At 34.5% G+C, this 19,185-nt stretch overlaps 1 protein-coding gene across 3 annotated transcripts in view; it reads left to right on the top strand.

Moving 5' to 3' along the window:
- SLC4A10 (solute carrier family 4 member 10) overlaps window positions 1-19,185 on the top strand; it is a 377,012-nt gene that overhangs the window by 212,288 nt on the left and 145,539 nt on the right. For all 3 annotated transcript variants that reach the window (XM_074215846.1, XM_074215845.1, XM_074215847.1), the window contains exon 4: window positions 10,604-10,742. In XM_074215846.1, coding sequence (XP_074071947.1) covers window positions 10,604-10,742 — 139 coding nt within the window. The remainder of the gene's footprint in view (window positions 1-10,603; window positions 10,743-19,185) is intronic.

Below are 19,185 nucleotides of genomic sequence, written 5' to 3'. Positions count from 1 at the left end.
AAGAATCTAGAAGTTTGTATTTTATTCTAGAAGTAGGTCTCACTGTAGATAAAGGAGCACAAAAATTACTTAAGCAGACTAGTATATTATTTTAAGAACTATACAAAGGTCATATTAGTGAGGCAAGAGACTAGAAGGTGGGAGTCTAAGACCAAGTGGTGATAATGTTGAGAAGTTTTGAAAATCAAGAGGGCAATTGGCAGATGGTTTCAGTCTCAGTGAAGGAGGAGGAGGTTAAATCTGCTATCAGTGTGATTGAAAGTATGTCGGATCCTGATAAGAAAGGGAAAGATGTTAGAACATTCATTATGGAAGAAGAGCTTAAGGAGTCAACAAGAATTGCCAAGTAGCTGTTAGGGCTCCGCTGGGGTTAGGAAAGCAGTTGATAATTTAAATAAACTCCTTTCATAACTTGCTCATTTCAATTAAATAGTGTGTAGGCAGGACTGGCTGATTCCAGAGTTAGATAGGGAAGGTCTGAAAGGGCAAGAGAAAGAGGTTTTTGTTTGAGGAAAAAAAAACACAACTAAAATGAAGGTGGAATGAACTATCTGAAGCCATCTGTATTAGTGCTTCCTGACCTTTTTCAAAATCTGGAATGAAAATTATATTCTTCTTTCCTGTTTTGGATCAGAAATCAGAAACTGAGGACAGAGGGTAGACAAGCATATGTGTATAAGTGTATGTGAGTGTATCTGCCACAACAATAAAGTAATGACTATTTTAATCACAAAATCAAAATACTTCATAGTCATATCTTATAAATATAAATATGCTAATATTTTCTCTGTTCACTACTATACTTTAAAAATTCTTCTATAATATTGTCACTCCCCAGATGAAATCAAATGACAGGAATAAACACCACAACTTAATAATAAAGAATCTGCAGGAATCACAATAAAATGTGCATTTTTCAGTTTATATCTATCACAAAGAAAATGAAACTTTAAAAAATTATCTAATCACCTTTAAAAAGCCAATCATTTGGGGTGCCTGGGTGGCACAATGGATAGAGCACTGGATAGAACACTGGCCTTGGAGTCAGGAGTACCTGAGTTCAAATGCGGCCTCGGACAAAAGATTTAAAACCATTTAGTGTTCATCTTGAAAAGTAGAGCAGCTTCTAACCCATTCCTTACTAGTTCTGCTTTTGTTTTCCCTTTGATGGCTTTTTTTTCCCCTACTCTCTACGTTAATGGTCCATTTTCTTTTTTTCTCTTTACTGGATTTAGTTGATTTCCTCCTTATTATCACTACATGGGAGAAAAATTCTGGTACCTCCAGGATTTGGATTGGCTCAGGGTATTCAAACTAATATTAGTTGATTCTCTTGTCAATAAATTGGACTCAATTAGAAACCAGTTTACAGCTTTTCTCTACCTTTAGAATTCATGAATCAAAGTTGTCAAAGTCTATTTTATTAACCTTCTATAATGGTCTAAATTAGTTTATGTAAAATACCTATGACAAGTAATGATCTCAAAGTTGCACCATTCTTTCTCAATAATATCTGAAATGGGTATTTATTCTCTTTTGTTCACACTGCTATCACTCATTTCTGTTTGTTTGTACCCCATCAGCACCCTAACTGGTTTTTTGACCTCTGTTCTTTGTTTTGTCTGATCCATCTTTCATACTGTATATGAATAACATTGCTTAGACATTTATCTCTCCTCCATTTATAACTACTAACAACTGTCTACTAAAAAAAAGTTCAAATTTATTAGTTTTACATTTAAGGGTATTAACACTCTGATTTCATCCTACTTTTTAGATAAAGTCAACAAACATTTATCTCATATTATTCATTAACATTTACTTTATGTTTCAGTCAAACAGGACTGTCTTTTGCCCCATAGGCATATTATGTATCTGGGATACACACACTTTTAACATGAAGAATTCCTAGTTTCCCTCAAAGCACAGGTCAAATGCCAATTCCTATTGGAGATATTTCCTGATGTAGTTATTTATTTATGTTTGTGCTATACTCCCTAAGTAGAATGTAAGTTTCCTGAGGACTGAGTACTGTTTTGTTTTATCTTTGTATCCCTAATATCTACCACAGTGCCTTTAATTGTTCAATAAATGTTTGTAAAATAATGTCCAACATTTTCCAGACTTCATGCTTTTTTATCATTAGGCATTTTCTATTACTGTCAAGGGGAGCCCTGCACCTTCACTAACCCAGTTTGTAACCTTGGTTTCACTCTCAATTCCCTTCTCTCACTCATCCTCATACTCAGTTGTTAGCCACATTTTTCTTTCTCAACAGCTCTTGCTTGTGTCCCCTTCTCTCCTCTCACACAACCATCAGTCTGGTGAAGGCTTCATTCATTACCCGAAGCTAGATGGCAAAGTGGATGGAGGGCCTGGAGTCAGGAAGACTCATCTTCCCGAGTTCATTTATGCCCTTAGACTCTAATTAGCAATGTAATCCTGGGCAAGCTGCTTAACTGTGTCTATTTCAGCTTCTTCATCTGTAAAATGAGGTTGAGAAGGAAATGGCAATTGCTCCATTAACTTTGCCAAAAAAACCCTAAATGGGGTCACAAAGAATTGGACATGATCAAAAATAACTGAATAACAACAAAGTCAAATCTTTCTTTCTATTTGTCTCTTGCATAAGTCTTCTTATCTATTCTAACACAGACATCAAGCTTTTATCACCCCTCACTACCCTATTGTAATAGCCTTCTAATTGGACTCCTTGATTCAATTTTCTCCCTATTCCAAATCATATTGTATTTAGCTATTATCAGTTAATACTAAGATCTAATAGGTTTGATTCTTTATCATGGATAACTGAAATGACAAGATAAAACTAACCTAAATATTTTTAGGAACCTAGGATTTAGAACTAGGAATAACCTTAGAGAAACTCATTTAAGTTCTATAAAAGCATAACTATTCAACTATAATAATATTGATTGCTTACATAATTTTATTTCTATGCTTACATTAAGAAAATATATACTTTAGGGCAAGATTTAAAGAAATAGAGCAAACTATTTTAATAAGTTTATACTGATATCTTTTGTTCTCTCAATGCTCTTTCCCTCCCTGTCTCATAGAGCTATCCCTTATAAGAAAGAATATTTTTAAAAGTAGAAGAGAAAAAAACACATGGGGGAAAAAACTTAAAATCATATTTTATTTTCCATATAGATGAACCATTGGTTTACCAAGGAATAAAGCAAGGAATGACATTTCATATCTCTTCTTTGTAGCCACAATAATTATCTATTTGACTGTCTTTACAATTGCATATATAGTTAGACTTTTAAGTTTCCAAGACTAGTTGCTTAGCCCCACCTCTTGATGTGTGCCTGCAAATTGATGGCAACATTAGAAAGCCACTGTCCAATTTGGCTCTTTTGAGTCTTGACAGTGCCTAAATTCCAAACTCCATAGGGAAAACCAATCTTTTTCTTCATGGCTTTCCTTCTGTGAATTTAGCTTAAATTTCTTGTGCCTAGTTCCAGATGAATTAAAATTTTCTTTAGCAATACCATTATACAGTCATACTGTTAAATGTATATTTCCTCCTAGACTCTAAACTTCCATTCAGAACAGATTCCATAAGCATCTGCCTCTTTTTTGAACTCTCTTCTCTTCTTGTTAATATATATCAAATCTGTCATGTACAAAGTAATAATGATAATGATAATATATTTACATAGTGTATTGTAGTTTTCAAAGAGCTTTCAGCAAATTAATAGGAAAGGTATTATCTTTATTTTACAACTGAGAAAATGGAGTTCTCAATTAACTTGGCAGACTTGAGACTAATTCAATGGTGTTGTGACTACTCATCTAGTACCACTTCTACTCTATTATTCTGCTTTTGCATCACATATACTACCAAGGTTATTTTCAAGATGCTATAATGCTTTGCAGAAAAAAAATCTTTCTTTGACAGATCCAAACTCTTTTTTTTTCCATGAACTTAAAATGAACTTTAAATAGTTTAACTATGGAGCTCCTCTTATAAGCAATGCATTTTGCAAGCTATTGCTGCTATTTTCTTTGTCTTTCATTCTCAAAGAAGACCATGATATCAGGAAGATGATGCCATGACATCCATGTGAACTGGATTTCAGTGAGAGGGTTCTGTGCTAAGTCACCAGTCTCACTTTCTCCTCTGGAGCCATCTGGGTCCAGTGGTCAGATAGGAAAAAGGATGACTAGAGATGATGGAGGAGATGCTAAGCAATTGGGGTTAAGTGACCTGCCCAGGTTCCTGCCCAGCTAGGAAGTGTCAAGTATCTGAGATCAAATTTGAACTCAAGTCCTCCTGACTCCAGAGTCAATGCTCTATAATATGTGCCACCAATCTTTCAAAGCAAGGAGGCCCCATTGGTATCAGGAGGACCTGGTTTCAAATCTGGTCTCAAACACTTATTAGCTGTGTGACCTTGGAAAAGTCACTTAACTCTGATTGCCTCACATCCAGGACCATTTCCAATTGTTCTGATTCATATGTGGCCACTGGACCCAGATGGCTCCAGAGGAGAAAGTGAATCTGGTGACTTAGCACAGCACCCCCTCACACAAATCCAATTCATGTGCTTGTCATGGCATCACTTCTTTAATGTCATGGTCTTCTTTGAAAAACAAAGGGCAGACTATCAGCTATGAATCCTTGACTGGGCCCAACCTCCACAGAGTACCCAAAAAGTGTCATAGAGGGAACTAATGCCAACATTCTTTTAGTTCATGTTCAATTTTGGGATAATATCAGGCATTTATAAATCTCTGAGTAGTTAACCCAAAGGAAGTTTACTTTGTGTTAATACAACAAGGATATGTAACAAGGATACAATGACACAACTTGGGTTTTGGTAGACCCAACCTTTCTCATCTCCTTAAGGAAAAGTTTCTGGGCTTCAGGACAGGGTTAATGACTAATGTAGTCTCTGGCACTCCCCAAGTCAGAGGAGCCTCTGCTCCAGATGACTGAGATTTTTTTTAAATTACCTTTAGTGATAGGACTAATATCTATCAGCATTTCTCCACAATGTGGATTGGGCTTACAACTCTTCCTTCTAGTGAAAGAAACTAGTTTTCTCTAAAAATAAACAAAGTTTTTTGGGATCTTATAATAAGATACAGGAATTAACCACAAAGAGGTTATGACTTAATAGAGTAGGACATAAATTATATAAAAAATAATAGGTTTAGGTATCATTAAAATTGTTAAGTGCTGTAAAAGAGGTACCAAAAAAGTTCTTAGTTGTTCTAAGAGGGGAAAAAATTAAGAACAATTCAGAGAATCAGGAAAGACTTCATGAAGAAAGTGGCATTTCAACTGTGCTTTGAAAAAATGTATAGAATTGAGACTTTTGGGAGCCAGTATGGCAGAGTAAGCAGTGAATAGTTATAACCCTCCCATATTCACCTCCAAGCAACCATGAAAAAGCACACTAAGCAAATCCTGGAACAGCAGAACCAGCAAAAAGATGGGGTGAAACAATCTTTGGGCCCAAGAAACTTTAAATATTCACAAGAAAGATCTGTCTCACTCAGGTAAAAGTGGGAGAACAGTCCAGGAAGCATCCCAACATGCCAGCAATAAACTCCACCTCAGCAAACCAGAGAGAGATCCTGAACCACAATGAATCTTGAGCCATCCCTGGTGGAGCAGGCAAATACCATCACCAGGACCTCTCATGTGTCTCAGCATAGTATAGGAACTGGCAGATTCCAGCTCTGAGAATCACCATATGCTTCAGCATAGCCATGGGCAAACAGAGAGCTACCAATGGTCAGGCAACTGTATGCTTCAGTGTAGCCCCAGGGAAATGCAGAAATACTCCCACCAGCCTCAGAACAAGCCAGACCCCAGCTCAGCACCAGGGAAGCTGCCAAACCCCACAGCTTCCAGGAGCTCCAACCACACCTCACAATACCCCCTTAGCACAGCACCAGACATGAGGATTCCCCTTTGGGCTCCAGGCAACATCAGTCCAGCACCAGATAAACACCATGGGTCTGCAACCCATGATACAAGGAGCCTTAAACAATGCCTCTTCTACCCTGGGAGAAGAACTCAAGTTTTAAAAGAAAGGGGAAAAGTCCAAAAAAAATAACAAAAATAGTTATTATGGTGACAGGGAAGATTAAAACAAACTCAGAAGAGGACAACAATGTCAAAACATTTATGAGCAAAGCCTGAAACAGAAACAGGAAGTGGTCTCGTACTCAGAAAGAACTCTTGGAAGAACTCAAAAAGGAACCTTAAAGTTATGTAAGAGAGGTAGAAGAAAAATTGAGAAAAGAAAGAGAATGATGCAAGGGAATTATGAAAAAAGACTCAAAAGCTTGGAAAAAGAAAAATTTGCTTAAAAAAAACAGAATCAGTCAAAGGGAAAAGGTGATAGAAAAATCCACTGAAGAAAATAACTCCTTAAAAAATACAGTTGGTCAAATGAAAAAGGAAGTAGAAATGGTAACTGAAGATAACTCCTTAAAAGTTAGAATTGGGCAAGTGAAAATTAATGACTTTATGAGACATTAAGAATCAATCAAATAAATTAAAAACAATGAAAAATAGAAGAAAATATAAAATATCTCATGGGAAAAACAATTGATTTGGAAAATAGATTCAGGAGAGACAATGTCAGAATCATTGGGCTACTTGAAATCATAATCAAAAGGAGAACCTGGACAGCATCTTTCAAGAAATTATCAAGGAAAAATGCCCTGATATCCTGGAATCAGAGGACAAAATAGACACAGAATGAGCATCACCTCAAGAAAGAGAAAACTCCAAGGAAAGAAAAACTTCAATATTACTATATTATAGTCAAATTTCAGTACTATCAGGTAAAGGAAAAAAATACTGCAAGTGTCCAGAAAGAAATAATTCAAATATCAGTGAACTATCATAGGGATTGAACAGGGTTCAGTAACTGCAACATTAAAGAATTGCTGAACTTGAAATATAATACTTCTGAAGTCAAAGGAGCTAGGACTATATTCAAGAATCATTTTTCTGGTGAAATTAAGCATACTATTTCAGGGGGAAAGTGACTTATTCAATGAAATGGAAGAATTTCATAAGGAGAAGACTAGAATTGAACAAAAAATTTCATCTCCAATATCAAGACCCAAGAAAAGTCTAAATATGGAAAAGAAAACATAAGGAATTTAAAGGATCATAATGGTTTACATTCTCACATGAGAAGACAATACTTGTAATTCTTAAAAATTGTATCACTAATAGTATAGCTAGAAAGAATATTCATATGATTATATGGTGAATTTGAGGAAATTACATAAAAATTAATTAAGAAATGAGAAGGTGGAGTACACTGTGTGCAAAAGGAAGGGAGATGTAGAATCAGGTAAATTATTTCACATGAAGAGGCAGGAAAGTTGGGAGAATATTTTAAGAATTAGATATGACAGACCTTTAGAGAACTAAAAGGGAATAAGAAAGGAATATACCTTTTCCTTAGCAGCACATAGCACCCACCCAAAAACTGACCATGTATTTTGGCATAAAATAATCCTCAAAATCAAATGTAGAAAAGCAAAAATATTAAATATATTCTTGTTTTTCTTAGAGAGGAAATTTTGTGAAGATGGCAGAATTGGTCAGAAAATTTCAAACTCTCCAGATTTCTTCCACCAAAACATCAAAACAACCAACTCAGGATGAAAGTATAGCACCAGAAATAAACAAAAGTTGAAAGAACAGTATTCCTTCTAGGACAACTAGAGAAGATCCAAAGAAAAATCCCTGGACTGAAGTTCCACCATCTGAGTGAAATGCAAATGACTACAGGCTCCCTGTAGTCTCCCTGAAACAGCAAGAGGCAAGCTTTAGGGGGAGCCAGATTGGAAGGTAGCTTCACCTCAACTAAAGGAATTTTCATCTACTGGATAGTGTGGAGGGAATAGAGGGACTTCTGCTGTTAAGGGACACCAGACCCAGCTGTGCCCTTGAGACTCAATCCTCAGCAGAAGGGAACCAGCACGTGCCAAATGAGTGCAGAGACCATAGCACAGGATGCTGAAGGCTGTCAAAATTTATAGGAGAATTGAGTTCTTGGTATTGGTTCTAAGACAGAGGAGAGAACTGAAGAAGTCTCCCCTACCCCAAAGAGAAACATCAAATGACTACTTGCTCAAAAAGAATTCAGGAAAGAACTCAAAAAAGACTTTAAAAATCAAATAACAGAGATTAAGTAAAAGTGAAAAATGAAAATAAAAATAATTTTAAAAAACAAGAAAATTATGAAAAGAAACTGAAGCAACTAAAAAGGAGATTCAGAATATTAAAATGACTCTTTTTTCAAAAAAATTTATTTATTTAAGGTAATGGGTTTAAGTGACTTGCCCAAGGTCACACAGCTAGGTAATCATTAAACTGGATTTGAATTCGAGTCCTCTTGACTCCAGGGCCAGTGCTCTATTCACTGTGCTACTTAGTTGCCCCAGGAATGACTCTTTGAAAATTAAAATGATGCAAGGGGAAGTCAGTGAATTTATAAGAAATGGAGAAATACTGAAACTAAATAAAAAGAATGAAAAATATAATATAAAGTGCAACTCCTCACAAGAAAAATAACAGATTTGGAGAATAGATCAGACTCATGGGTGGACATTTATTAAAAAATTTATTTAAAAAGTTACAAGACATAGGAAAGGCAAGGGAGAGAGAGAGAGAGAGAGAGAGAGAGAGAGAGATAAAAGAACAGCCATGGTGAGAGCAGACTGTGGACTCAAGATGGACTCAAGCTCAGGATTTTATGTCTTGCCTCTCATCCAGAGGGCAAAAGGTGAATTCTCTTTATACTTCACCTGGAATTAGGTAGAGGGTAAAGCCTAAGGAGATCAGGATACAAATTTTACATTAAACAATGAATCAATAGAACATTAAGAATGGGAGGGTCTCCATCCAAGATTACAATTGTTTCTGTTACAATCATAATTCTCTACTTCAAGTCAATTTACATCTCCACCCAAATTCTCTCTGTTACATTCACAATTCTTTTCATCTTTCCCCTAAATCAGAGTGCCCTGAATACTAGGAATAGCATTAAGGACTTTATCTGATAGGCAAAGGGAAGCCATTTGAATTTGTTGTTGTTGATGTCATTTTGATTTGTTTTGGTCAAAGAGTGACAAGATCAGGAATTTTACAATTATTAATTTGGCAGTAGTGTGTAAGATGAATGGGAAAGAGTAAAAACAAAAAGTGGGGAAATCAATTTCTATTGCCCATATAAGAGCTAATGTGAACTTAAATCTGTGTGGTAGCAGTGAAAGCAGAAAAGACAGTATGAATACAAGAGACATGGGAGAGACAGAATGAATAGATACTTTTTGGTTAGAATATGGCTTGTATTCATAAATTTGACTCAGTTCTCTATAAATTTCAGAAATGAAGTGCTTATCGGAGTCATTTGCTGTAAGGATCATTTCCCAGTTTTTCTGCTTTCCTTTTAATTTTGGTTGCATTGTGTTTTTTTGTGCAAAAAAATTTTAATTTAACATAATCAAAATTATCTATTTTACATTTTGTAATACTCTCTGTTTCTTGTTTGATCATGAATTCTTCCCATCTCCATAGATTTCCTTATGGTGTCCCCTTTTTTGTCTAAATCATCCATCCAGTTTGACTGTACCTTGGTACATGGTGTGAGATGTTAGTCTTCTTTTCCAGAAGCCTAACACAGTGCCCAGCACTCAATTAATTAATGAAAATTTATTTGTTAGTTGATTAGATTCTGAGAACTAAGGAATAGTAAGTAAACCAAGAGGACCTAATGCTTTTTTAGCAGGAGTAACAAAAAGAATGACAGTACCCGTCGATAAAAATAGGAAGTCAGAAGGAAGATGGATTTATTTTATTTTGCTTGGAGGGAGGTGGTAACAATGATTTAAATTCTGAATATTTTTATTTGATATGATATTCAGGTAAGGATATACATCAGCCAGAAATATAGGTGTGAGTCTTGGGAGAGAGATTGGGGCTGGATACACAGATTTAGAAGTGAAGACTAATTAGAAGTGGTAACTTTTTGTGAAAGATATCCCAGAAAGAAAAAGTTTAGAGAGATAAGAGAAGAGATTTGGGATTGAACCCTATGGGTATGCCTGTATCAGGAAAGCATTGGTATTAAATATTGAAAGAGACCAATTGCTGATTCATATTGATGGAAAGTTTTCCAAAAAGAGTGTATGTATGTATGTATATATAAAAATACCTAGATAAGTTTGGTGTGTGTGTGTGTGTGTGTGTGTGTGTGTGTGTGTGTGTGTGTGATATACATTTCCTAATAATTATGGAAAGCAGAATTGATTGTGTGCATTCTTGATTTTCTCATAAACATGTATTTGGCCAGGCTAATGGACTGGGAGCAGTGTTTCAGATAACCTAAAAGGAATCTTTATACTTGTCTTTGGAAGCATTATATATGTATGTGTTATAGCAGATTTACCCTTCTAATTATGCTTGGCTTAGGAAAATACTAAAATTAGTTTGAATTTCCTGAGCACACACTGGCCGGCTGGTGGGGGGGAGGTGACTGAGAATGTGCTAAGCTTGAAGTCATGGTAATATCTCTTCATATCTCCGGCTTTCCAGACACCCCATCGCAGAGGGTACAGTTTATTCTTGGAACGGAGGATGATGACGAGGAACACATTCCTCATGACCTTTTCACAGAGCTTGATGAGATTTGTTGGCGTGAAGGTGAGGATGCCGAATGGCGAGAGACTGCCAGGTGAGGATTTGGGGGCATTATGTTTCTAGTCATCAGTAGTAATTCATGGTACAGTGAACATTTGTAAACCCCATTAAGGTCTGAAAAAGAGATCTCTGATGAAAAGCATTTATAGCAAATAACCCTGAGTATTACTCTCTGATATTGTTCTTCTAGATATATATTATTATGGAATATAAGTCAGAATGAAATTCTGATGAAGGTAATAATTATTAGTAAACAATGATCCAGAGTCAGTAGCATCTGCATCACTGAAGACAAATGGGCACATACATTATCTGCCTTCAGCAAAAGATTAAATCAAACATGAGTTTACTTTCTGGGTTTATTATAGCTCTTGTGTCACCTCTCTGTTAATGCTGTTCATGAATAAGTGTGTAATCACGAGAGATAACTTGAGTGTAGAATCTTTTTGAAGAATAAATCTAAATTATGAAATGTGACTAAAGTCATAAATGACATGAAATATTTGGTAGTGAGTTGATATTTGACAGTTATTCATTTAGTCCACAAAATGATGCATGAATGGATGGATAAAAAATACACATGTGAATATATCAAGATGTTTGTACATATGTGCATGTATACCCTTCTATATCATGTTCCCCAAGCACCTTTAACTTTCAATTTTTTAAATTACTGATTTTTAAAAAATAAGAAATTTGTTACTTTACAAAATAATTTGAAAATAATGACTTAAATTTCAGTTTGAATTTTACATGGTTCCTATCACTATGGCACTCAATCATTTTACATTCTGACTAGATAAAAATAAACTATTATTTACATTTAAAAGTTACAGTGGTTATAAACATAGCTATATCTATTCACCTTTCAGACAACTGAGCAAAAGAAATGAACGGGATTGTCTAGTTTGCAGTACCCAAAGCACCTGGGTGATTCACCATGTTTTTTCTTTCATCAATTGTGGGGTAAAATCTTTTTTTAAAAAAATACCATAGAGTTTTTTAAAGAATATTTCCCTTTACCATATTCCTTTAAGATAAATTGATGTCTAATTTTAAAACAAAAGTCAAAGTTACTTTTAACAAAAGTAATTGAAATGCCAATTAACAGTAATCAAATATAGAATACTGCTTCCTGAAATGCCTTGTCTGCCTCCTGAGGATTTGACTGAGGATTAACCTTTTTTAGGTTCTATAAGCTATTTTTGTTTAAATTTACATTGAAAAAGTTTTCTAAAATGAACCAGTGAACTTTTCTGCCCTAGTAACATATTTCAGATCATTTAATTATTCTTTTTACAACACAGTTATCTTATATCACACTGGTATCATTATTATGAATCTTGAGGGTCATAAGAATCATCTAATAAACATTCCTTTTACAATATCCTATAATGTGGTCAACCAGTCTTCCAGTCATCAAAATTTCTCTTCTCCTTTAGATAATTCATTCCAATTCAGGCAGTTCTAATTTTTAGAAAATTCTTTCTTATATAGATAATCTACCTCCTTATAAATCCTCATTATTCCTTGTTCTTTCCTTTGAAGAATGATATTCTCTAAAGTATTTAAAAATGTTAATATTCCCACTCACAATCTTTTTTTTTGTTTTGCTTTGTTTTATGGCAAGGCAATGGGGTTAAGTGACTTGCCCAAGGTCACACAGTTAAATCATTATGAAGAGTCTGAGGTCAGATTTTAACTCAGGTCCTCCTGAATTCAGGGCCCATTCTTCTTTACAAGTTTTTTCTTTAAGTCAAAATATCTGGTTCTTTCAACCAAGTGATACAGTTTTATCCATAGTAGAAATGGAAGAGGAAATAGGGTCAGAGAGCAATGGTGACTTGCTCAGTCATACAGGTAGTAAGCAGCCCAGCTAGAATTTGCATCCAGATCTTGTGAATTCAAAACTAGGATTCCTTCTGCTAATCCATAGCTTCAGTTCTTACTCATAGTTTGGCTTGGTTGCCATAACTTTTTTCATACTTAGCATCATTGACATAATTTAGCTTCCTGGTCCATGCCTCCCTTTACATTAGGAACAAGATTGCAGACTGATATAGACAGCTGTAATATCAGAAAGTTCAATTCAGAGACGACTGCAATAATCCAGGAGTCATGTAATGAGGTTCTGGACATAAAAAGATACCATAGTAATAGAAAGAATAGGGCATATTTGATGGACACATGGACAAAAGAAACAATAGGATTCTTTGAAAAAATTTATTGATAAGATTCTGGACTGGGAGAGTGACAAGAAGAATGAATGGGAGAGGCATTTTGAAGAATCACTCAAGATCAAATTAACTAATTTGGCAAAAGAGAGGGAACAAGATGATACTTAGGCTTCAATATTCCTGGTGGTATAGTGGACCAAAAATTCTACAAATGTATTTTAGGCAAATTATATTAGAACAATGAGAAATTACTCATTCTACCATCTTTTGTACTTTTCCAGATAGAATATAGAAGATGCAGACATTTTAGAAAAAAAGATAAATGCAATACTCAATGAAAGCTATTAAATGTATCCCACTTCTGTGTGAATTGATAGAGCAAAGTAGTGAAATCCGTAGTACTGGTAGTTTCCTTTCAGCTATAGGAATCTATCATTCTGTGAAAGTGACAACTGTTAAGATCAGAGGTGAAGAGGTAGTGCACGTAGTGCCTAAGATGATGAATATGGGCTCAGAAAGAGCTGTGTTCACTATCCCCTTTTACGCTAACTAATTGGGTAACCATGGGCAAATAAATGGAAATAATAAAATCTGTTGAGTTTATCTCACAAGGTTATTGTGAAGCTCAAATGAATTAGGATATACCAAGCATTTTATAACCTTTAAAAAGCTCTATAAATATCTATTATTAATATTATTCTAACAATCCAGGAAATGTCTTTGTATCAGTGCATATTTCAACCTTATTTTCTCTTTTCATGTCTGACATTTTAAAAAAGAAAGCATAACCATTAAATAAGTAATAGTAATAAAGCTAGATAGATAAATAGGTGACACGGTGGATAGCATGACAGATCTGAAGTGAGAAAGACTCTTCTTCCTGAGTTCAAATTTGGTCCTAGACTCTTATTAGCTGAGTGACCCTGGACAAATCTCTTAAACCTATTTGTCTCAGTTTCCTTCTCTATAAAATGAGCTGGAGAAGCAAATGTCAAATACTCCAGTATCTTTGTCAAGAAAAACCCTAATAAGGTCTTGAAAGAGTCAAACTGAACAACAAAATATGCTAAAGAATAGAGAACTTTAAAGTTTGCAAAGTCCAGCATTCTACACTATATCAACCAACTGTCCTTGCTGTAGAGTGATGGAAGAGAACTGGATTTACAGCAGTTCATGTTATCAAGAAGATAGTAATGGAGAGGGATGGTTAATTGAATGACAACTTAAAACAACTCTAATAATGGCTCAAATTTGTATAGCACTTGAAAATTTTATAAAGAATTTTACATGCACTCTCTCATTTGATCTTTATAACAACTCTGAAGGAGGAGAGACTATCATTCCCATTTTACAGATACGAAACTGATACTAAGTTAAATGATTTACACTTACAATTAGTTCTTGGGAAAGTTTCAAACTCAAGCCTTCTTAACTCCAAGCCGCTGACATATCACTTGTTAGTAAGAGTCAGTATTATTATGTGACTTCAAAATAACCTGCTAGTTTAGATGGGACTTAAAAAAAGAGAAATAGTAAAGATCTAGAACCATAATGGTCTCACCATGCTGTGCATTAGTCAAACACATTTGGTGTGGATGTTGCAAAAGTAGAATTCATCCTTATGAGGACAAGCTGGTTGGCATAAGGGTCAAAAACTGTGCTTCCATTAAAAAAAGGATTAGATCTGGAGTGAAAGGATCTTACAACATTCTATACCCTTAGATCCAAACCTTTCAAATAAAGAAAATGCAGGACATTTCCTCATCTCTTCTCTGAAGTCAAATTGAAACTGAAATTGAAAATTATAATTAAATGAGATTTCATTTTATTTTCTTTCTGCTTAATGCTGTTATAATCAGAATGTATTTTATTTTCTTGGTTCTACTTATTTCACTTGTACCATCATTCTGTGGGACCAAGATGGATTTTTTCTTAAAATGTCCATATGAGCAATGATTCTATTGCCAAATCCTTCTCTCTAAACACTAATTTTATTAGTGTACTTCTATGCTCTAAATGGTTATTCTACTTTGCAGGTAAAATATCAACTCAGCTTTTCTTAAAAATAATCAACAAACTGATCATATAAGTCTCAGTACAAATCTTCCATTCAAAACAGACTGGATCTTCAATGTCTCCCACATATTTCATGGTCATTCTTGATTCCAAAGTTTTATGATTTCCCCTTTCTAGAATTCTCTGCACCTATTCAAGTATGATGGAAGCTTCAGAATTTAGCTTAGAGGAGACCTTCCTTGACAGTTATGACCTACAAGATTTTTAACCCTTTCTCAAACTCCTAAAGTCCTTATTTTGGACAAATTTGGGAGTTTATTATTATCCTGTTTTGTAATTTATTAGCTTCATTGCTTCACCAGGTTTTGAGTCTTTTTCCCTAATGGAACCACTTATGAAAGGTTCCAGCTTGTATAAAGAATGGGGAACAAAATCTGTTTTTCTGATAGTCCTTGCATCTAGTATATTCAGCTCTTGGGAAAGAATATTGTTGACAACTCAGCAAGAAGGCACCTGGTATGAAGCACCTTCCTTTGAATTTTTTCCAAGCATTGAAGAAACTGCATAGTATGTGCTTGGGAAAGCAATATCACCTTACACAATGAAAATTAACACAATTCTTTTCACTGACTAGTTGGCTCACTTACTTTCTTTTATTTTGTGCATTCAAATGTCACAAGCATGAAATGAAATTACCATTTCAAACCATAGTATGATTGGTGTTAAAAAATTAAACTTACTTTAAAATGTGAGCACACATAGAGTTTGGATTTAAATTTAGCCTCAGACACTTATTAGTTGTGTGACTCTGAGCAAGTCACTTTACCTATTTGCCTCAGTTTCCTCACCTATAAAATGGGAATGATAATAGCACCTACCTGTAAGGGATGTCACAAGAATCAAATGTATTAATATTTGTAAAGTTCGCTAGGGCTTGTCACATAATAGGTGCTTTATAAATGTTTATTCTCTTCCCCTTTGTGAAGCAGAAACGTTATTTTAAAGTTTCATTTTGGCAGAAAAAGAAATCTCTAATGAGAAATACTAAAGAAAGGTTATTTTAAAATGATTTCTATATATTCTCAAGATTTTAAGGAGCAGGGACTATTCATGTGAGTATTATTTTAGAAACTCATTTGTCTTAGACATGAAAATACATTATTGTCTTACATGGGTCAGAGGATCCTAGTAAGTCACACTTAATTAAAAGCAGCATTTCATGGTTATAGTAGGTTTATTTTTTTTTATTTTGAAGGGTAAATATTTTAGTTAATCTTTTTTTTTCTTCAGAAATTCAACCTGAATACGTGTTTTTAGTTTATTAAGCCCTTCCTAAAAGTATTACTAGTATACCTCCCCATAGGGTGGACCTGATGCTGTGTTCTTGAAGGCTAAATCAGTGGAATGCAAGCCCTGGCAGGTCCTAACAAGTTGGAAAGACTTTGATTAAAGGTTAGAAGTGTTTGCCAGCTGTCTTAGGACCTGTCTAGCTAAGTATGGAGAGACTCATTGTCAGAAGAACTACCAGATGATAAATTTAGGGGAACAGGTAATGCTGGAAATAGACATTAAACTCCCACCATGACATGATGAAAAGGCATTAAAGATGGAATGGGATACCAAGAACCTCACAGCTTTTATTCTGTCTAAAAGCACTTAGTCATTGACATTTTTAATATGCAATCTTTTCCAACAATAGACAAATTCTTTTACAAATTCATAAACTGAACTACATCCATTTTGATGTTCTCACTAAGAAATTAACCAGAAACACAAAGAAATTATGGATGAATGGAATGGCACTTTACAAGTTCTCTGAATAGAGGAAAATAAAAGAGCTGTCTAGTGGCTTCTAAGTGGACATAAGTGGATAAGGTGCTAGCCCTAGAGTCAGGAAGATCCCGTTTCTGATATTTACTTGCTGTGTGACTTTGGACAAATCTCTTACTCTCTTTTTGCTTCAGTTTATTCATTTATAAAATGACTCAGAGAAACAAATAGCAAACCATTCCAGTAACTTTGCCAAGAAAATCTCAAATGAGATTATGAAGGTTCAGACACAAATGAACAACAAGAAGGATGAAACCAAGAGAGAACAATAAAAACTTCATTAAAAACTGTGGCTCAAGACCAAGATATTAAAAAGACTTTTTAGTATCCCATGACTGTATATCATGTGTACCATGAATACTTTCTCAGGAACTGAATTGAAAGGCACTGGACATATTAAGTACTGAGAGACAATTTTTGGATATCTGACAGTTAAATAGCAATGTAATTGTTTAGGAAGCAATTATACAACCAATACATTTATACTCTACTACTCAGTACCTGTGATACTTTGTGAGTTAGTATTTTGCCATCACCTGAGCATTTTAGAAGATAATATTGAGAAGAGTAGATGATTTGACCAAAAACATATAGACATCTATACCAAAAGCAGCATGGTTTTAAAAGCATTCATGGAGTGATTTCCAAGCTATTTCAAAGAGGAAGTTGTCAAGAGAATTAAAAATCCTAAAGAATATTATTACCACAAAAAAGTGATTGAGAAGACATTATTAAGTATTTATTTTAATATCTAAAAAAAACTTTAATTAATAAGATTCTGTTAAACCTATTGTTCTTGGATTTTTTAAACAAAGTCTTTGACTCAGCAAAACAAACTGCAGGCTTGATAGCTCTCTTTAGCAAGGTATTAAGTGTCTTCCACACAAGACTTTGAAATTATACCAAGCTTAATGATAAATGGGGCTTGAAAAATGATGTAATGATCAGCTGAGTATTGACATCAATACATAGATTTAGAGCTAGAAGGGAGCATAGATAGGAATCACTGAAGACTCTGATATTATTTATAAAAAACTATAACTCACAGGACGTAAACGACTTGTCCAATCACACTGAGTGTGAATGGCAGAGACTGATTTTGAACCCAGGTTTAGGTTCAGCATTCTTCCCATCACTCCATTTTGCTGCTCCCTGCCCTCAAAGAAGGTTCATGAAAGAAGTTGGATGAGATATTTGAAAGGCAAACCTTATCTTCTATTCAATTTTCCATCCCTTTAGAAATATGTTTTTAACATAATTTTCTTAAAGTAATAAAAATAATTTAAATATATATATTTGCCATTTGAGAAAATGCATTTGAAAGAATTTTGTGAATTACAAAGCAATATATGAAATATTTTTGTTAATATTAGCAATGTTATGAATATTTTACTTGTCTAGACAGAGCTCTAGAAGGATTTGTAGAAATATCTAAGGTGTTCTCTAATATCTCTTTTCAATAAATATATCATATCTAGATCCATCTTTAAATATATAAATTTCATATCTTGGTGTATATGAACTAATAATATCAGTGCTGGAGGAAGTTTAAAAAGGCTAATTCCCCAAAATGTCTGAAGAACAACAATGTTGCCTTTCTTGAAATGAGAAATTAGAAAATCTCTAGAACTTTAGCTACTTTAAAAACAAAAGTTCTTTTCAGCCATGTACCTCTGACCCTTACCCCCAGTCCTCCCTCCATCTTTTCAGCTTCCTTTCATGTGTTGTCTTTTCTCATTAGGTTATAAGTAGCTTGAGAGCGGGGACTGGACTACCTTTTTCTTGTTTTTATCCCTAGGGCTTAGAGCAATACCTACTACCTAGTAGGCACTTAATAAATATTTATTGTATTGTATTACATTGTATCATACTCTGAATTCTGAAAAAAGGTTTGAGCTTTTTTGCAAGCTGCATTACAGTCATTCTAAAACTTTTTGGCCTCAGACCCCCTTTCACTCTTAAAAATTATGGAGGATTCCACCAAAAATGTTTTGTTTGATATTTATTACTGACATTTACCATTATTAGAAATCAAAACATCTTATTATTATTATTATGAGAATCATTTTGACCTCTAAGAACCAACAAAAGGACCTCTGCACCCCAAGAGCCCCTGGGTCACACTTAGAGAATCGTTTCTGTGTTGAAGCACTCTAAAGTGATGAGAGAATTCATGGTCCTACTAAGAATGCCCTGTACTTAGGATCCCTCACTTTATAATATGTACTCCTATCAATCAATAAGATGCTTCCCACCTTCACTACTCTGGGTTATTATGCCTAATTAGTTTTATTTAGGACAGTGTATAATAACCTTGTAGATATATTTAGCAACTGTCTTGACTTCTCTTATTTACTCAAGATTTTTGTTGTCCAGTCATTTCACATGTCTAACTCTTCATGACCTTTGGGGGGATTTTCTGGGCAAAGATCCTGGAGTGTTTTTCCATTTCCT

This window comes from Macrotis lagotis, chromosome 1 (assembly GCF_037893015.1).
Source record: "Macrotis lagotis isolate mMagLag1 chromosome 1, bilby.v1.9.chrom.fasta, whole genome shotgun sequence".
Taxonomy (NCBI): Eukaryota; Metazoa; Chordata; class Mammalia; order Peramelemorphia; family Peramelidae; genus Macrotis; species Macrotis lagotis.
Note: the sequence above shows the minus strand (reverse complement) of the source record. Positions and strands in the feature narration are given on the sequence as shown.